This window comes from Diceros bicornis, chromosome 28 (genome assembly GCF_020826845.1).
Source record: "Diceros bicornis minor isolate mBicDic1 chromosome 28, mDicBic1.mat.cur, whole genome shotgun sequence".
In the NCBI taxonomy this organism is placed as follows: domain Eukaryota; kingdom Metazoa; phylum Chordata; class Mammalia; order Perissodactyla; family Rhinocerotidae; genus Diceros; species Diceros bicornis.
In genome coordinates this window covers 36,268,448-36,287,402 of record NC_080767.1, presented here as the reverse complement: position 1 = coordinate 36,287,402, position 18,955 = coordinate 36,268,448, and the positions used below count along the sequence as shown (strand labels likewise).

The 18,955-nt window shown below is 58.1% G+C and overlaps 1 protein-coding gene and 1 pseudogene across 7 annotated transcripts; both read right to left on the bottom strand.

The window, feature by feature from the left end:
• Nucleotides 1-810: 810 nt before the first annotated feature.
• Nucleotides 811-1,372, bottom strand: LOC131393617 (peptidyl-prolyl cis-trans isomerase A-like; annotated as a pseudogene).
• Nucleotides 1,373-3,320: 1,948 nt separating this feature from the next.
• CERCAM (cerebral endothelial cell adhesion molecule) lies at nt 3,321-18,553 on the bottom strand. 7 transcript variants are annotated; one of them, XM_058524186.1, is made up of 14 exons: nt 18,399-18,553; nt 13,231-13,324; nt 10,867-10,977; nt 10,577-10,694; nt 9,880-10,014; nt 9,517-9,721; nt 8,161-8,280; nt 7,762-7,838; nt 7,570-7,676; nt 6,617-6,749; nt 5,011-5,138; nt 4,625-4,828; nt 3,959-4,211; nt 3,321-3,677 (listed from the first exon to the last, which is right to left on the bottom strand). In XM_058524186.1, the coding sequence occupies exons 3-13, from the start codon at nt 10,938-10,940 to the stop codon at nt 3,959-3,961; spliced, it is 1,554 nt and encodes a 517-aa protein (XP_058380169.1). In that variant the 5' UTR covers nt 10,941-10,977; nt 13,231-13,324; nt 18,399-18,553; the 3' UTR covers nt 3,321-3,677. The 7 variants fall into 7 exon arrangements, with proteins under 7 accessions (XP_058380169.1, XP_058380164.1, XP_058380168.1 ...); XM_058524181.1 differs by lacking the exons at nt 13,231-13,324; nt 18,399-18,553 and adding an exon at nt 12,399-12,610; XM_058524185.1 differs by lacking the exons at nt 13,231-13,324; nt 18,399-18,553 and adding an exon at nt 12,399-12,610 and having other exon boundaries at nt 6,656-6,749.
• Nucleotides 18,554-18,955: the final 402 nt, after the last annotated feature.

Sequence of the window (18,955 nt, the reverse complement as noted above, 5' to 3'; positions counted from 1 at the left end):
GGCACAGGAAGCAGATCAGTGGTTTCCAGGGGCGGGGGGAGGAGGGCGTTGACTGCACAGTGGCACAGGGGAGCTATTCCGGGAGATGCATGTATTCCCTATCTTCATGTAGTGGTGGTGACATGACGGCTTACATTTGTCGAAAATCATCACAGTATATTTTACTGTATGTAGATTTAGCAGCAGGTCCCAAACCTGTCAGCTCCTCAGAATCACCTGGGGTGGTTTTGTTCAAAAACAGGCCTCACCCACAAGCTACTGAATCAGAACCTTGTGCGGGGGAGTTGGGAGCGGGCAGGAACCTGCATGTTAACAAGCTCCCCAGGTAACCAGCGGTGGAGTGTGTGGTTTGGGGCCAGGACTTCTGGGTCAGGACAGGGAATTCCAAGCTTCTGTCTTCAGCCCAGACCTGAACTCTGAGTCCCAGACTCGTGGATCTAACCACTCCCTGACCTCCACGCCTGGATCTCAAATTGAGCACGTCTAAAACTGATCTGACCTACCTCCAAACCAGCCCCTCCCACGTTCCTCTGTGTTTCAGTTCATGGCAGTTCCATTCATCCAGAAACGACGTCATCCTCAATCCCTCTCCTTCTCTCTCTCTCTCTTTTTTGTTGTTGTTTAGTCTGTATTTCATGATCATAAACTTAACTCATCAGTCCAGCTAGACTTGAGGGGGAGAAGGAGACAGTGGGACCCACAGAACTGCAGCCAGAGCATGAAGATTCGAGGATGTGTGAGCAGATAGGGGTGAGAGGTGCTCTCCTGAGCTATGGAAGGAATCATCTGGCAGTTAGGGTAAAACACAAGTCAAATTTGGTAGCGTTGTCCACAGACAGCAATGGTGATCTTGCTGGCCTGCCATCCCTGGACCCAAAGAACCCCATGGCTTCCACAGTAGTCATGCCCTTTTCACCTTGCCAGAGACAAAATGCCTGTCACCACATGCCTGTCACCCAGCCACTCAGTCTTGGCAGTGCAGACGACAAACTGGGAACCGCTTGTGCTGGGTCCAGCATTTGCCACGGACAAGGTGCCAGGACCTGTGTGCTTCCAGATGAAATTCTCATCAAATTTCTCCCTGGAGGTGGACTTGCCACCAGTGCTATTATGCTGTGTGAAGTCACCACCCTGGCACATAAATCCTGGAATAATTCTGTGAATGCAGGAAACTTCATAACTAAATCCTTTCTCCCCAGTGCTCAGCGCACGAAAGTTTTCTGCTGTCTTTGGAACTTTGTCTGCAAACAGCTTGAAGGAGACTTGGCCCAAGGGCTTGCTGTCGATGTTGGAGAATATAGTGGGGTCGACCGTGGCTAGGCAGCGCAGGGCGCCTCGGGTAGGTGGCATCGTCGGCGTCTACAAGGGCTCCTCTCCTTCTCTTGAAATTCCATTGGCTCTACCTTCTCACCTCTGCCCTGGTCTGAGGCATCATTGTCTCACACAGATTATTACATGGGTTCCCAATCGGTCTCCCTGTTTCTATGCTGGACCCACCTACAGTTCATTATCAGCACAGTAGCAGGGTGATCATGTTAAATGTATGTTAGATCGTGTCATTTCTCTGCCTCAAACACTCCAGGGGCTCTTTATCTCAGAGTAAAAGCCAAAATGGCCTCCAAGGCCTTCCCTGCTCTGGCCCTCACCTCGGCTCCATCATCTCCAGAACTTTGCTCCTGCTTGCTCACTCTGTTCCAGCCACAGTGGCTTCTTTGCTGTCTTTTGAACCCATCAGTCCTGCCTCAGGACCTTTGCATATGCTGCTCCCTCAGCCTGGAATGGTCTTCCTTTGGATATCCCCATAGCTGGCCCCCTCACCTCCTTCAAGTCTTTGTCAGATGTTAACTTCTCAGTTCACACTTGATTCTCCTCCCTCCTTTTGCTCTATAGCGCTTATCACCCTGTAATATTTCCTTATTTGTTTCTGTATCTCCCTTGCTAGAATGTCAGCTCCATGAGGACAGGGATTTTTTTTCAGTTATATTCACGGCTGTATCCCTAGTGCCTAAACCTGGCCCATAGGAGGTGCTCGATAAATGTTCATTTTAATGAATGAAGGGGACACCTGAAGCCTGGAGAGGAGAAGGGACTTGCTCAAGGTCATAGCCATCCAGAATCAATGGCTTTCACTCTTGGCATGAACAAAGCACCGATCCCACAGCTCTGGCCCAAAGTCCTTCTCACAGCCACGCAGGGCCTGGATCCGAAGCCGGGCTGCTGGACCTCATCCCCAGGACAGAAGGAGGGATGGCCCAGCCTCAGGGTGCGCCTGTCCGACCTGCGGGGACCCAGGTGTTTACATGACCGAGTCAAGGGGCTGCCACGGGGGAGGGGCTCCTCTGAAGAAGGAAACCTGAGATGCCAGTGCCTCGGTCCTGTGCTGGTGGAGGCCGAGGCAGCCACGGCCAAGGCAAGGAGCCGCCCCCCCAACCCCTTCCCCCTGTCCAGCTCCCTGAGTGCACGCACTGGAGACAGCTGCTGGGCCCAGACGCCTGACCCTATCAGGGCTGGAGCGGGGAGGAAGGCCGGCAGTTCCCAAGCAGAAGAGCAGAAGGTGTCAAGCTGCTGCAGGCAGCCCACAGCCCGGGGGCAGATTCCAAGCGCCTAGGCTCCCTTCCCCCTTGTTGCCCCAAACCCAGCAGAGGGCGCCCTGGCCCACAAGGTCCAGATCTCCCACCTCGTGCCCTCTGGTGGCCACACTGGTTAGGGCCTGAGGGGAACCCCGGATCTCCCCCAGCCACTTCCAGGGGAGGTTCCAGCTGCACAGGTGAAGATCCAAAGGCGGGGAGGCATCAGCAGCCCTGGGTCTGGCCTGGGCCCACCTTGACCAGCAAGGTGAGGCCGGTGATGATCATGAAGGCCCAGCGGGTGAGCACTCCCTGGGGGCTGGGCTCCCGGCCAGGCGCCTTCACACCCACCCAGCCCAGGAGATACTTCTCTTCCAGCTCCACTTTACCCACGAGCAGACTAAGCCGCAGGGAGGAACGGCACCCACCCAGGACCACCCAGCAAGGAGATGACGCCAGGTCAGCCCTGCTCCTCCAAGCTGTCCTCCCCTCTCTCTCTCCACCTGCTCATCCACAGATTGGGAAGCCTCCCTCCCAGACCCTGTGACACACAAAGAGGCACAGCCATGAGTTAAAAAGTACAAAGTGCAAGTACCAGCTAGCTTTTATTGAGGGCCTACTGTGTGCTGGGCATCAGGTCTGCAAGGGTCCTCCTACCTCCCTGCACTTCCCACCCGCCAGGGAAGAAGGTGGGCCCAGGCAGGTGAGACCCAGGTGTCGAGCTGGAGAGGTGGCTGAGGTGGAGGTAGAAGGCGGCAGAGGGGCCCCAGCAGCCGGGTCCTCAGGGAGGGCAGGGCTCCTGTCTGCCCAGCTTGAAACTGCAGGCTGGGGAGCCCCCTCCTTCCCTCTACCCCAGGCCCTGAGTCAGGCCGGGCAGGGTAAGAGGGCCTGTGATCCCTGCCCTTTCACCACATGACCTTCAGGGAAGGGCCCCATCTTGGAGTGGTTTCTCCTGATGAAAGATGGGTCCAGAGGGCAGAGTGGCCACGCCTGAGGTCGCAGCTGTGGGTCTGTGGCTCCTGGTGGCAGCCTCTGCCAGCGATTTCCAACTCTGCTCCCTGGACGGCTGCAGCCTGCTCCCGAGCCCTCCTCTGGAGTCACCACCCAGACCTGGCGGGACAGGAGAGGCAAGAGGAGAGAAAGAGAAAGAACTAGAGTCGGACAGCGGGAGGCAGAGACGGAAGCAGACACAGAGAGTGTGAGAGAGACAGAGGGACAGAGGCAGGCAGAGAGAAAGAGCTAGGGGTGGACAGAGACAGCCAGACACAAAGAGAGACAGAGACAAAGCAGAGAGAGAGAGGGAGAGAGAAGACAGGCTGAGACCCAGACACACAGAGTCAGCTGCAGAGGGAGGGAAAACCCAGGTCCCCCTCTTCCCAGCCCACCCTCACCTAGAGCTCATCCCGGGGGTGGGGATGGAGGCTGTGCCCACCGCTGCCGGCCAGGTCCAGGCGGGGGTCACGCAGGGTCTTGTGAGAGCCGCTCCAGCTGATGAGGCGGCCGCTGTCATCATCCCAGGGCGAGGAGGTCTCCGTGTCACTGAGCCACTCGGCGTCCCCCGCGTAGTGAGTGGGGGCAGCGAGCAGGGGCCGGGCCGAGAAGGCCCGCAGGTCCCGTGGCCAGAAGTGTTCCTTGTACTGCTCACTGTGAGGTGGGAGGACGGCTCAGGGGGGCAGAGGGGGGTCCCTCCAACCAGACCGTACACCTGCCTGGAGCCGGGCACCTCACCTGCCTGAAGCACCTTACTGCCCTCCCCATCTAGACCTCACAACGAACACGAGAGGCAGGGTTTCTCTTATCCCCATTTTCCAGATAGGGAAACTGAGGCTCATAACACAGAAGTCACTTGACTGAAACCCACATGGGCGGGCAGCACAGAATTCACACATAGGTTGGTCTGACTCCAGGGCGAAGCTGGGCCACTCCTCGGTGACCTGGAAGAAGTGACCCAACCCTGCCAGCCTCAGCCTCCCCACCTGCCCAGCGAGAGGACTTGCCACTTGCTGAGGTGGGCTCCCAGGAGAGGAAGCCCCTGCCCTGCCCCATCTGAGACTCACTTGGGGTGCTGGTCAAACATGATGGGCAGGAACTCGTCCACGGGCAGCATTCGGCGCAGCGGCTGGGAGGCCAACAGCTTGCGGGCGCCTGCCAGGCTCAGGACGTATGCCAGTGTCCAATAGGAGTACCCGGCCACCACCAGGTGTGGCAGCCCCTCCACTGCTGCCTCCTCCTCAGGGTTCACCTGCTTCCGGCCGAGGTAGCTGCAGGTGACACCAGGGGTCCCAGGGGTCACTGTAGGTCCTGGGGTGTCACAGGGCCCCTCCCCGGACCCCATCCTACAGGCCACGCTCAGGGCGAGGGCTGGCTAGGGCTCCAAGCAGGAGGAGGCAGACTGCCAGAGGCCCGCCCCTCTTTCTTGCCCCTGGGGGTGCAGGCTGCCTACATCAGGTCCCATGGAAGTTTCTCTGCCTCCACCTCCTCCATCAGCCGCTCCAGCCGCCCCCTGAAGTTGTTCTCAAAGCGCACGTCGTCCTCAAACACCACGACCTGGGCCAGGCCCCTCGCAACTACCTGTGGTACACGGTGGGGGATGACTCTTTAGACCTGGGCTGCCCCATTCCACCTGGCTAACATCAACAGACTTTCCCTCAGTTATATGCCAAATGCTCAGCCCCGGCCATGTCACTCAGCTGCTCCAAAGCCAGCTGGGGACTAAAATCCCAATGCCTCGCTCTGGCATTCAAGGCCCTCTGGGGCCCTCTGGGACCCTCAGGAGGTGGGACACGTGATGCGCCTGAGCTGCAGTAAGGAGATGGAGGTGCGGGGGCTGAAACCACCTGTCGAAGGGCACACAGACAGGGAGCGGCAGAATGGGGATCTGACCCTGCATCTGCTGGACTCGGGACCTGGTTCCTCACTTCGGCCTCCTGAACTTCCCTAAAGGAAGCTGGGCTGGGGGCCAGCCCCATGGCTTAGTGGTTAAGTGCGTGCGCTCCGCTACTGGTGGCCCGGGTTTCAATCCCGGGTGCGCACCGGCGCACCGCTTCTCCAGCCATGCTGAGACCGCGTCCCACATACAGCAACTAGAAGGATGTGCACCTATGACAAACAAAACAACTACCTACTGGCGCTTTGGGGGAAAAAAAAAAGGAGGAGGATTGGCAACAGATGTTAGCTCAGAGCCGGTCTTCCTCAGCAAAAAGAGGAGGATTAGCATGGATGTTAGCTCAGGGCTGATCTTCCTCAGAAAAAAAAAAAAAAAAAAGGAAGCTGGGCTGGGCAGGGGTGAGGGACCATCCTGGCCCCCAACATCTCTAAGAAAAAGTACTTTCTGTAACTTCTGGAAATGTGGAAAGAACATGAAATCAGCTCAGCAAATGGTGAAATGTACATCACTCTTCAATCTGTTCAAAGACAGTAGAAAAACAGAAATATAAGCTCACATGCATATATTTTGGCTACAGTAGAAATAAAGACAAAGTGAGTCTGTGAGCCCCTCCTGGAGGGGGTGCCTCAGTTCTCTAGTGTCCAGGCCTCCCACTGGTGCTCACATCCCAGCCCCGGGCTGAGGCCTCCCGGCCGAGTGCTGAGCAGGCCTTTCTTCTTCCCACTCCTGAACACACCCAACTTCTTCCTGCCTCAGGGCCTTTGCCCTCACTGTTATTCTCTGCCTAGCAGGCTCTTCTCCCCTCCGCTGGATGGTGTGGCCCATCCTGACCCCACACCAAGCCAGGAGTCCAGGCCGGTCCACACCCTAGAACAGCCTGACATCTCCCCTCCCTGGCAAGCTTGGTTCTTTCTTGAGCTGCATTTTCCTTTTCACCTCTGTATGCTTGAAGCAGAATGTGGCCTAGCACACAGTAGGTGCTCAATAGAGACTGGAGAATGAATAAGGTATAGGGTTGAACACACACAAGTTTAAAGCTGCCGGCCGGCCCTGTCTTCATGTGTTCATTCCCCCATTGGTTCACTCGAGCGCTGGGCACAGAGCAGTGAATAGGGTGGCCCTGCTCTCCCTGAGGGCGTGCACCGGGGGCCGGGGTCCTCACCTCCTCCCAGATGGAGTAGTGGCTTAGGAAGCAGCCCACCTCGCCCTTGGTCAGCGTGCGGCCCGAGTAGGGGTCCTGGTAGCCGGGCAGCAGGTCCACGCCGAGGATCCTCATGGTGCTGCTGTTGAGTGTCCTGAGGAAGACGGGTGTGATGGGGCGAGGGGTGCCCGCCACGGCCCCACCCAGGAGGCCCGGCCTGTGCATGTGGGGACAGTCACACCGGGATCTGGTTTGAAGGAGGTTTCAGCCTTGTTACTGCTTCGTGTGGCCTGAAGCCATCAGTGACTAGACCCAGGGAGCGCCTGCGGGGTGACCCTCAGGTGACGGGGTGGCCGCATGGGGAGGCGGGCGGTGGCCTGAGAAGGATGCACCCCGGGACGAATGTGGGAACACAGCAGACACTCCTTGGGCAGAGGCCCAGCAAAAAACGAAATCCTGTGGTCAAAAGGGCTGGTGGCGTATGCAGCAAAGAGCAGCAGGCATGTGGGGCTATGTGGCCCCTGGCTCCCCTGGGAACATGACCGGCCTGCTCCCGCCCCCCCCCCACCAGGGACCTGAGTCCAGAATGAAGAAGAACCCTGATCATAATAAAGACACCTAAGCTTTGGAATGCTAACCATTGGTCAGACCCTGGCTAAATCTTCACTGACACTTACCAACTCCTAAGAGGAAGACACAATTGTTTGCCATTTACACAGTAGGGCTGAGAGAGGGAGGTAACTTGCCGGAGGTCACAAAGCTGGTAAGTGGCGGAGCTGGAACCCAAGCCTGGGAGCTCCAGAGCCTGGGCCTTAACCACTGTACTCTCCTCCCTCCATCCTGTCCTGCTTCTGTCTGCCCTGGGACTCACTAAGATAGAATTACTCAGGTCCTGTTGAACACCTTCTAGAATAGGAAACTCAACTCATCTGTCCCACTCCCAGGGAGCTCCAATGGACCCCAGGGAGCCTCACCGGCCATCCACAGCGTCTACCACCCGCGCGGAGATCTCCATCTCCCAAAGCGAGCTCAGCATGCGCTCCCGGCGGTCGGGCCGGCGGGCCAGGCTGATGACAAAGACCTGGAGGAGGCAGGGGAGTGGGTGCAGGGGGAGGGGAGAGCCCACCCACCTCCTGGCCCCAATTCTGCAGGCTGGGGGGACTTACCTCATCAAACCCCATCTTGCTGGGCCTCTTTGGGGGCCGGGACACATGAGCCGAGGCCCACATCGGGGGCCCGTCCACTGCAGAGGAAAGCACCCCAAACATGAGTTCCTACTGGCTCTGGTCAGGGGCGACTCTGGAGTTCCAGCCCCCTCAGCAGAGTGCCCAGCAGGACGGGCCTCTGAGATCACAGGATCCACCTCCCTCCAGCAGGGAGACGGGGAGCCTGAAGCTCAGTGGGGAAAGGGACTTGCCCGGATTCAGGGAGCGAGTTAGGGTGAGGCTGGGATCCAGCCCGCTGCCCAGCCAGGTCTGGGGTCTGGGGCCTGGGAGAAGGGGCACATGGGGAGGGGAGGCAGGGAGCAGCGGCAGCAGACAGATGCACCAGCTCCCGGTCCTCACCCAGTGCTTCCAAGATCAGGTGGATGAAGTTGACCCTCTCGTCCTCCAGCCCCTGGTGGGACTTCACAGCCACGTTCATGTACCCATAACGGTGCTCATTGCACACGTGGACGGAGACCCCTGTGCAGAGAGGCTGAGTGAGTGCTGGAGGGGGGCAGGGCTCCCAGAACCCAGCTGAGAAGTCCTAGGCTCAGTCCTGCCAGCGACCCAGTGCGTGAGTCCTCTCTGGGACTTGGTATCCCCACCTGTGGGACTGGAGGGAGAAAGGGCTTGGCTCAGACAATATCTAAGGGACCTTTCTGCTGAGATGGTTTATTCATTCAACAGATGTGTCAGAGCACCAGCTGGGCACCAGGGTGACAGTGGTGAGCAAGATGGACAAAAGTCCCTGCCCTCGGGCATTGAGGCGAGGAAGGAGCAGGCAAACTCCCACCTGACCACACACGATGCCACCGGGCTTTGCCCCACCCCCTAAATCTCTCCCACCTCTGCCCACCCCATCGCCCCGCCAGATCCAGCACTATCAGCCCTCACCCAGATCTTTACACTTAACCCCACACTCTCTCCTGCCCACTCCATGCTGTCCTCCACTGGCAACTAGAGTGGCTTTTTTATTTCATCAATATTTGTCACCTTTATTATAATTATTTATTTACTCTTTATCTTCTATAGACTGTGAACTCCTCAGAGGCAGGCACACAGTATCTATTTAAAATTTAACCCCATGCCCAGCATGCCTGCCTTTCCTGCTTCGGCCTGCACCTTGCCCCCTCGCTTACTGTGCTCCAGCCACCTGCCTGCTTGTCTTCCTTGCCACCACAGGGCCTTTGCACCTGCTGGTCTTGTTGCCTGAAACACTCTTTCCTGCTCTGTTTGCCTTGTTAGTGTCTGCCCACACTTTAGATCTCAGCCCCAAAGTTCACTTCCTCCAGGAAGCCTTCCCTGACCAGGTCAACACTAGCCTAACTCCCAGAGCACCTATAATCAAGAAGTTCTTCCTGTCACAGTTGTGACTGGACATCGACTTGGGTGATCCTTTGACTGACTGGACTGGAGGTTCCAGGAGGGCAGGGACTGCTGGATTTTAGCTACACTGTCTCCCCAGTGCCTGGCACACGGTTGACGCTCCATAAATATTTGCCTGATGCAGGAATATACGAAAGTGCCATGATGGGGACAGACAGAAGGACATCTAACCTTCTGGGGCAGTGGGCTCAAGAAAGGCTACAACCCGAAGGACAAACAGGAGTTAACAAGATGAACTGCAGAGTGGGGAAGAGCATGCAAAGCAGAGGGAACAGGATGTGCAAAGGCCTAGAGGGCTCCACTGAACGCTCAGAAAGAGCTGGTCCTCACCTGCAGCCTGACAGGCATAGGCAAAGATGATGATGTCATCGAAGGGCCAGGTGTAGTTGGGGTGAGGCGGGTAGAAGGCGAGCTGGGCTGCCCCCTCAGCCCGCAGGGCTATCAGGAAGGTGGAATGGACCATGGGGACACGGAAGCAGCCCCGGCGCTGGCGGTTCTTGGTGGGGAAGTACTCGGCTGTGCGGCGGTAGTAGCCCTGGGGAAGGGGGTTGCCCCGGCTGTGAGAGGGCTCCCTCCATCCCCAGAACACTGCTCCTCTGCCACGGCCCACGACCTGAGGCCTTCGGGCTCTCTGCTCTCCATGTCCCTCCTCCTAGGACCTCAAGCCTCCTGAGGCCCCATCCCCGGTCTTACCTGGGGGGTGATCCCACACCAGAAATTGGAGTAGTAGGTCTGGGAGTCCAGCATTGGGGCCACCACAGGCAGCCCCTTCTCTGTCAGAAGGCGCAGTGTCTGGTTGTTGGTCAGAATATTGTCTGTATCTGCAAACTTCGGGGAGGGGGATGTCACGGGCCCCAGCCTTGTCTGGGCTGCAGCCCCCCAAGGACTCACTGAGTGAGATCCCTCCCAATTGCCAGAGACCCAGCCTGGCTCCCAGGATCCAGTGGAGTTCCCTTAGAGAGGTCTAACCTACAAACCAGTAGATCTGTTTCTGGACCAAGGATCTCACCTGGGGCACTGGCTCAGGGATTGGGTCCAGAGATTAGACCTCAACTGCTGATCTGAGAACTTTATCTGAAATCTGATTTAGGGAGTAGATCCAAAGATCTACTCTGAGCTCTAGTCCAGGGAACTAGGCTCAGTTTATACTCTGGGCTCTAGCCCAGGAATCTAGACTCAGTATATATGCTGGGATCTGTGTCAGGGATCCAGGCTTAGTACCTAGTCTGAGCTCAAGCATAGGGATTCAAGCTCAATAGCTGGTCTGGGTTCTGACCCAGGTTGCTAGCTGAAGGATCCAGCCTAAAGGTGGTTAAGTTACACCAAGATTTGTATCAGGGACAGACACCACCACCTGTGGGAAGCCCAATCCTAGGCCAGGCTTTCTTACCAGGATATAGTCAGCCCCCCAGTCCCTGGCGAAGGTCAGGGCTTCCTGCTTCAACTCCATCAGAAACTGGTGCCTTTCTTTGGTCCAGTGCTTGGGACCCTCTTCGTCTGGGTAGGACCTGAGTGCGTAAAGAGATGAGATGTTCTCATGCGGTAGGTGCATGTGGTCTCCCCCTCGGAAGGCAGCGGACAGAGCTCTGGCCTGGAGGCTGAGGCTCAGGGCTGTCCCTTTCCTGTCTGGGTGGCAGCTGTTGCCCATCTTCCCCAGGGCTTTTCCCCTCAGATCGCCACCTGGCGTCCCCTTCAGGCCTCCAGACTACAGCTGCATAGTCATTGCCCACAGCGGCCAGCCACTCCTGCAGCATCTCCGTGGTGTTGTCCACGTTGTGGTCCGTGGCACACCTGGAGACACAGGAGGAAGAAGGGTGAGGGGGAGCAGCCGCAGAAGGACCACACCCCGAGGCAGCCTTGACCCCTGGAGCACCAACACCTGCGAGGCTGGCCTCTCCTGGCAGCGGTGGAGGTAAGTGTGCTACAGAGGAGGAGCTGAAGGCAACCAGCCAGGTCCGAATCACAGGTCTGTGATCCACTGTGTGACCTCAGGCAAGTCCCGTCCCTCTCTGGGCTTCTCTTTCTCCCCCTGTAACTGTAGCTGTTCTGCTGAGCTCATGGAGACAACAGAATGCAAATGCATTTTGAATGATGAAAAGTACCTAAACTTTGAGGAACATTCCCTGGTTACCTTCGTTTCTTGCTGTGTGACAACAGGTCAGCCCCTTCCCCTCTCTGAGTCAGGACTGGACAGAAGAGCTGCTGTTCCCTCTGCCAGAAAATTGTTGTAAGGACCAAACCACACTCGGAGCGTCCCTGAGAAGCGCTAACGGGCGCCAGCTCCGTGGCCAGAGCACAGCCTCTCCTCTCCTGTGGAAGCGGCTCCCACGATGGAGGGGGGTGCGGGGGCTTAGCCAAGAGCCCAGGTTTTAGGTGATGCTGCCTCTTTAAGCCAATTCCCCAGAAGTGAAGACTAACTACGTGTCAAGCCTTGGAGGGGTGGGAACTAACTAACTCAAACTGTGGTAATTGTGGGCGGCCTCCCAGGCACGGCTCCACCCCAAGCCCAAGCCCAACTTTGGTGTGTTGTGGGGGGTAGTTTGTCATTTCTCTCAGTTTATCCCCAACCTCAGCTTAGGACTCCCCCTGTTGTGGCTTCCACAGACTGTGGCCTCTGATTCCAGTCCCCTGTGGGGACGCCTGCGGGGAGACCCCAGGGAGGGGGCGCTACCATCAGCTGGCAGGACGCAGCTCCTCTGCTGAGAGAGGCTGGAACCAGCCCAGGGGGAAGAGGAGGGGTCTGACTCCCCTGCAGGACAGCACGGAGCCCAGGGCTGAGGGCACCCTCACTCGTTCCCCAGGAACCCCCAGTCCTGCTGATCTCTGCCCCGTTGGGCCCCAGGGGACGCCAGCTGCTCCTGCCTGCTCCACTGCAAGTCACGCCAACCACAGGGCCCACTGGTTGAGTTTGGGTTCTGGGGGCTAGGGCATGAGGGGCTGGGCCCAGCTTACACCCAGAGGAGGTCCCAAGAAGAGGAGCAGAAGCCGAAATGAGGAATGGGTGCCCCTGGGTCAATCTAACGCCTCAGACGTCAGTCTGCAGGACCAGGGGGCTAGGGGTGCTGTCTGGGGGCTGTGGAGGGCCTGTCTGCGAGGGGAGGGGCCTGTCTGGGTGGCGTCTGGGCGGGGAGCCGACGGGCCATCTGGGGCGGCGGCTGTCTGTGGGGCTGGGGGGCAGATGCCCAGTGGATGCCAGTGCCCGGGTCTCTCACCAGAGGGCCAGCCTGGCCCGGGGGTAGTCCAGCCGCTCCAGCGCGCCCAGGTAGTGGGGCAGTGAGTGCTCGGCATTGCGGGCCAGGATGGCAAGGACCACGGCGGGCAGCGGGGGCTCCGCGAAGCCCGCAGCCTCGAGCCGCGGCCCCAGCAGGAGCAGCAGCTGGAGCAGCGGGGCGGCGCGGGCAGCGCGCATGGCGGGCGCTCGGGCGGCGGCGGCGGCGGCCCCCGGGGCTCCGGGCCCCGCCGAGGGGAGTGGGCGGCGCGGCCGGGGCGGGGCGGGGCCTGGGGCCGGGGCGGGGCCGAGGCCGGCCCGGAGCGGGCTGGGGGAGTACGCACTCCCCCAAAAGTGGGCTCTCACTCTCTACCCCTATTCGTGGATTCTCAAGTGTCCTCTCCTAGGCCAGGGGCACCGGAGGGCCAGGGCCCAGAGACCCGCCCCGGACGCGACCCAGGAGCGGCCCCCTCCCGGCTGCACGCCGGAGGGGGGCGGGGGGGGCGAGGGGAGGGTCTGGGGTGACGGCATCCGAGCCGCCCCGGCGTCTGAGAACGCTCGGCTCCGAATCCCCGAGCGTTCAACCCCCGGAATCCGGCTTCACTGAGCGCCCGACGGTCCTGCCTCGGGATCCCCTGGCCATCCATCCGACCCTCGGACTGAGCCGCAGACCCCGCGCGGCGCGACCGACCCGCCGCGGCGCTTCCCGGGTTACCCGGCCCCGCTCCGCCTCCGCCCCCGGGCGCCCTCTGGCGGGCCAGCACCGAACTTCGCAGACCAGCGAGGCCCGAGAGCAAGACCCGCTTGGGGGGCGGGGTGGGGGTCCCCCCACTGACCTGGGCGTGCCATCCCGCCGCGGTCCGAGCCTGGCGTCCCCCGCGTGTCATCGTCCTTGCCTCCGTCGCCAGCACTGGCAGTACTCCTCGGGCCCTTTAGGAGAGCAAAGCCCACTATTAGACTGTAGAAGGAGGGGGCACCACACAGCCCCTCACGGTGACCCAGCCCCACTCCAAAGCAGGGGATACAGCCTCCCCTGGGGCAGAGTCGGAGTCCTGAGGCCCCTGCTGAGATGGAAAGGGGTCTCCAGCCTCTCTTAGGAGAGGGCAGGAAAGGGGAGGCACCTGGAGGCACTGGTGGGTTCTAGGTGGTATCTGCCACTGACCTCAGACAGGCCACTTTCCCTGCGCCTCAGGTCCTCATGGGTAAAATCGGGCTGATAACACCACCCACCTAGCAAAGTTTGCAAGGATTCCTTGAGAGAATGAATGCACTTGAATTCTCTGCATGGAGCCCGGCAACCCAGGAAGAGTTCCTGGGGCGGGAAGACAGGGCTGGAGAAGCCAGGCTCTCCTTCCATTCACCCCCCCACCCACAGGGAACCTACTTTCCTATGGCACCTTTGGGACTTCCTTCAGCCTCTTCCTAGGGTCAGGAAGGGGGGAATAAACCTGTGCACACTATCTCCACTGAGAGGGGAGGGCTGGGGGCCCAACAAGGAACGGACTTGCATAGTGATGGGGCAGCATGTGGGGGCATCAAACCCCATAGTCCTGGTCTCCAGCTGGCCCCAAAGCCACCACCAGGCCCCAGTCAAAGCTTCTAGGTGGGGCCGCTTCCTGGCCAGTGGCCCTGCAGTGGAAGGCCTGAGGCCCATAGAAGCATCCTGGGGAAATACAACAGGCCCTTTCCTTGCATGGTAGCCTCTGGACGGAAGGTACTCCCAACCCCAGAGTGGGAATCCCTTTCAGAAGCAAAGTAATGTCCCCCACCCTACCCAGAGTCATCCCAGAGCCTTTGCCCATCCTGTTAGTCATGAGGGCTTCCAGATTCTTCCCTTGCCTCAAGTCCTCCTCCTCCGATGAATTGACCTCTCCCATCTTCACCTCCCTCCCTGCCCAGCCCACCCAGTGGTCCAGCCTGTCACTGACTCCCTTGCCCCAGGGTTCTTCCATCATCCCTGCCTGGAAAAACCCTACAACCATCTTGCTTTGGGGAAGGGTGGGGTACTGCAAACTCATGATCTCTCCCCTCAGCTGGACCCTCCCCAAGCCCAACAGTCCAGTTCCTCTGTGCTCCTGCACCCTCTCCTCAGTGGCATTTCACATGCCCAGAGTCCCCTGAAGCCCCCACTCTATTCATCCTCCCCCCTAGCAAGGATCTCCCTGCCACTTTTTGGAGAAAAGAGAAGCCATCACCTGGGAACTCAAACCTTCTACCTCCTGCCCCCAAATGGCCTCTGCTCCCACCACCTGGGACAACGGAAGAGGCCAGTTCCTCACTCCAGAACCACCCCTGGGCTCCAAATGCCATCCCCTTGCCCTTCCTGAACCGCCAACCTCCCTTTCTTCTGGAACCTTCCTTGACATTCCAAAGGACTTAAATCCCCCCCAACTTAAAATACAAAAACACCCAGCCGCCTGCAGGCCCCCAGCTGCAGCCCTCTCTCTCTCCCTCCAAACCTCTTGAAAGGCAGATCTGTGCTTTGCTTTTCACCTCCCTTCATGGCTTGACACACGCCAAGGCTGCTCCAGCCAAACTGCTCCTGCTGAGACCAGCGTCCTCCTAGCCACTCCCCCCAGTGGACACTTCCTTCTCATCCAAGAAGGCTCTCTTCAGCACCTGACCACACGGACACTCCCTCTTTCTGGAAAACTGACACGTGCCCCACTGCACACCTAGACCCAAATTCTATCTGTCCAAAACAGAAGCCCAATTTCCCCCTAAACCTGCTCCCCCTATAGTGCCCCTACTCTGAATGGCACCTCTGCCCACCCAGTCCTACAAGCTGGAGACCTGGGTGTCACCGATGACATGTCTTTCTCTCTCAGCCCACTCCATCTCCTTATCCTGGCAAGACCACCTCCTCCTCGTCCCCTGCACATGGCTGCCTCTTTCCTTCTGCACTGCCACCTGCCTGGCTCAGGGCATCAGCACCACTCACCTGGGCCACTGCACCTCCCAGCCCCACTCCCACAAGGCTTTCTCCCTGGAAACCATTCTGCATTCAGTGGCCCTTTCTAAAATGCCTGACATTAACACCCTCGGGGGCTGCCCACTGCCCTCAGCATAGAGCTCAAACCCCTCAAGGAGCAGTGAGGCCCTCCATGGCCTGCCTGATACTTCTGCAATCCTCTCACCCCACCCCCACCCCCCATCTCCTGCTCCAACCAAATTGGACTATGTACAGTTTCCAGAACATTCCATGCCTTAGGACCTTCCCACATCCTTTTTTTTTTGTTCCTCTGCTTCAACGAGTCTTTCTCTTCCTGGACAAATCCTACAGTCCCTGCAGTCTCAGCTTGAACTTCCTTCCCCTGGAAAGCTTTCCCCAATGTCATGTTTGGGGACACGACCCCACATGGCATCCTGTATAATCCCATTCATTCAGCAAATATTTATTGAGCACCTGCCAGGTGCAGGTAGGACTCGAGGTACTGGGGTGCACAAGAGAGACAATCTCTGTTCTTAGGGTGCTCACATTCTGGTGAGGGAGACGAACAGGAAACAACCAAACTGACTAATTTATAGATAGTTTCAAAAGATGGTAAATACTATGAACAAAATAAAACAAGAGGGAGACGAACAGGAAACAACCAAACTGACTAATTAATAGATAGTTTCAAAAGATGGTAAATACTATGAACAAAATAAAACAAGTTAATAAGGACAGATAGTAGCTGGGGGTGAGGCAACATTGAATAGAGGGGTCAGTGAAGACATCTCAGAGCAGAAGGGGAGCCAGCCAAGGGCAGATCTGGGGGAAGAGTGTTGCAGATGGAGGGAACATGTGGGGCCAAGGTCCTGCGGTGGGAACAGGCACGGCCAGCGTAGTAGGAGCTACCTGAGCAACGAGGGTATGGTGAGAGGCGAGGACCGCCTCAGGCCTGGAAGCCCTGGCAGGATTTGGGATGTTTTTTTAAGTGCAATAGAAAGACATTGGAGGGGCCGGCCCTGTGGCTTAGCGGTTAAGTGCGCATGCTCCGCTACTGGCGGCCTGGGTTCGGATCCCGGGCGCGCACCGACATACCACTTCTCCGACCATGCTGAGGCCACGTGCCACATACAGCAACTAGAAGGATGTGCAACTATGACATACAACTATCTACTGGGGCTTTGGGGAAGGAAAAAAAGAAGGAGGATTGGCAATAGATGTTAGCTCAGTGCTGGTCTTCCTCAGCAAATAGAGGAGGATTAGCACGGATGTAAGCTCAGGGCTGATCTCCCTCACAAAAAAAAAAAAAGAAAAAAAAAAGAAAGACATTGGAGGGGGTAAGCAGAGGAGTGACCTGATTTGTCTTAAAAAGATGGCTCTGGCTGCAGCTCAGAGGGTGGACCATGGGGGCAAGGATGGAAGCAGGAGACCCTCATACAGGGAGAGATGACGGTGGGCAGGGTTGAGATGTATAATGGCGGCAGAGCCCACCACCTCGCGGCATTAGACACGGGAGACGGAGCGAGGAATGGGGTGACTCAGTGTTTGGGACTGGGCTGGGTGGTGGGCTAGTCACCAAATGGGGAAGACCCGAGAAGAAACAGGTGGAATGTGAATCGGGTTCTGTGTGGGACCTTATTTTGAGCTGCCTTTTAGATTCGCAGGTGGAAAGATCACATGCCAGACCTGCCTGGCTGTGAGTTCTGAGGCAGGGACCCGTCTGCCTCCTTCACCATTTCACCCCCAGCCCTAGAGCAGGGCCAGCTGGGCATCGGGTGGGCTCTCAATCGAAATATGGTGAGGTCACTGATGGAGGTGGGCTGATCGAGCACCTGTACTCCCACTTACACATTTTTTTGCCTCAAAATATAATAAGACCTACTCTTCAAAGGTAATATTGGGCCAAATTCACAGAAATTCTAAAGCAGTATCTCTCCAAGCATGGTCCCTGGGCCAGCCAGCGTCAGCCTCACCTGGAAACTATTAGAAATGCAAATTCCTGGGGCTGGCCCGGTGGCACAGCGGTTAAGTGTGTGCGCTCCGCTGCGGCGGCCCGGGGTTCGCCGGTTCGGATCCCGGGCGCGCACCGACGCACCACTTGTCAAGCCATACTGTGGCGGCATCCCATGTAAAGTAGAGGAAGATGGGCATGGATGTTAGCCCAGGGCCAGTCTTCCTCAGCAAAACAGAAGAGGATTGGCATCAGATGTTAGCTCAGGGCTGATCTTCCTCACAAAAAAAGAAAAAAAGAAAGAAAGAAATGCAAATTCCTAGGTCCCTCCCCATACCACTGAATCAGAAATTCTGGGAATAGAGATAAAACCAACAAGCCTTCTGGGTGATTTTGACGCAGGCTAAAGATTAAAGCTGCTGTTCTAGGGGGCCTAAGGCCTCATTCTCCAGGTCATATAGGATACATGCCTGGAAAAAAATGATTGTTTGGGCTCATCTGGCTCAATAGGACCCAGAGCACCCTGGACCAACATCTAGGCGGGATTCTCCTCACCACAGCATCCTCACTCCCATCCCTCAGCCAGTAGTAGTTCTGGCCAAAGCCAGGTGGTGGCGCCAGTGCCCCAGGCTTCACTCTGGCTTGGTGAAACAGAGACCCTGGAAGAACTGTCCCCTCCCCAGGGCATGCTTCCCCTGGGGGCCTCAGCTCCAAGGCCTGCACACTGGCAAAGTCTCTGCAGGGTGGCCTCCCTCAGGGAGAGGGGCGCTGAGGCTGGCACGCCCAAGGTGGGGGCCAACCCCCTCTTCCTGGAGGTTAGGAGGGTGGCTAGAGGAGCCTCCTTGGTCAGAGAGAAATTAGGGGTGTCTGGCCTGTGGGACTTGGGGGTCAGGAGCCCAAGCAGCCGGCTCTGGTCCAGTGGACTCTGGCCACACCCCTATTAACCCTCTGCCTACCCTGCCCAACCTCATTTGAGATCTCAGGTGCCACTTCCCTGCTAATGGCAGGGGGCAACCTGGAGGTACCCCAGGGCCCAGGGTTGGGGGTCCTCAGAGCCTGGCAGCCAAGCAGGCTGGGAATGGGGGCCGACGGCAGGGGGGATGCTTGGATGGAGCTCTTACCAGCTGCCAGCTTCACGTCTCCTGGGTTGGGGGCTCTCTGGGCCCCTGTCCTGCTTTGTGGCCAAGGGAGCCCAGGATCCTGGCCAGAGGAGGGGCCCACACCCCACTCCTGGTCCTGGGTGCAGCTCAGCAAAACGGAGTCCAGGAGCCCTGCCTGGGCTCCCTCCCACCTCAGGTTCCAAGGCCGGTTCCAAGAGAACCCATGGCTGAGCAGAGGCTTGCCTCCCATCTGCTCCTCTGCCCCACATCTTTCCTATCTGAGGGGAGACTGAGACCCCCATATCCCAGCTGGAGTCACTCTGCCCATTCTTAGAACTAGCATACCTTGGCCTCTGCTCTAAGAATCTGCCCACGCCCTCCTCTCCAGGGGTCCCACCCAACACCCACACTCACTCCAAGGGACCACCCTCTCTCCCTTTTGGTCATGCCCTCCTCTCTCAGGAGCCCAGATGTGGAGCTATCCTCCTCTGAGGCTCTGCCTCTGTCCTGAGGAGGCTGGGGCCAGGCCAGCTGTTTTTCCCAGGCAGCCAGCTGTTTTGCCCATCAGGAAGCTGCGC

Excerpts from the sequence above, each read along its gene's own strand:
- CERCAM (XM_058524181.1), bottom strand. The coding sequence starts at position 12,595 with ATGCGCGCTGCCCGCGCCGCCCCGCTGCTCCAGCTGCTGCTCCTGCTG. Across the intron at positions 4,829-5,010 it reads AAACTTCCATGGGACCTGAT|CTACCTCGGCCGGAAGCAGG; the intron begins GTAGGCAGCCTG and ends TGTCACCTGCAG. Across the intron at positions 4,212-4,624 it reads ATGTTTGACCAGCACCCCAA|TGAGCAGTACAAGGAACACT; the intron begins GTGAGTCTCAGA and ends CCCACCTCACAG.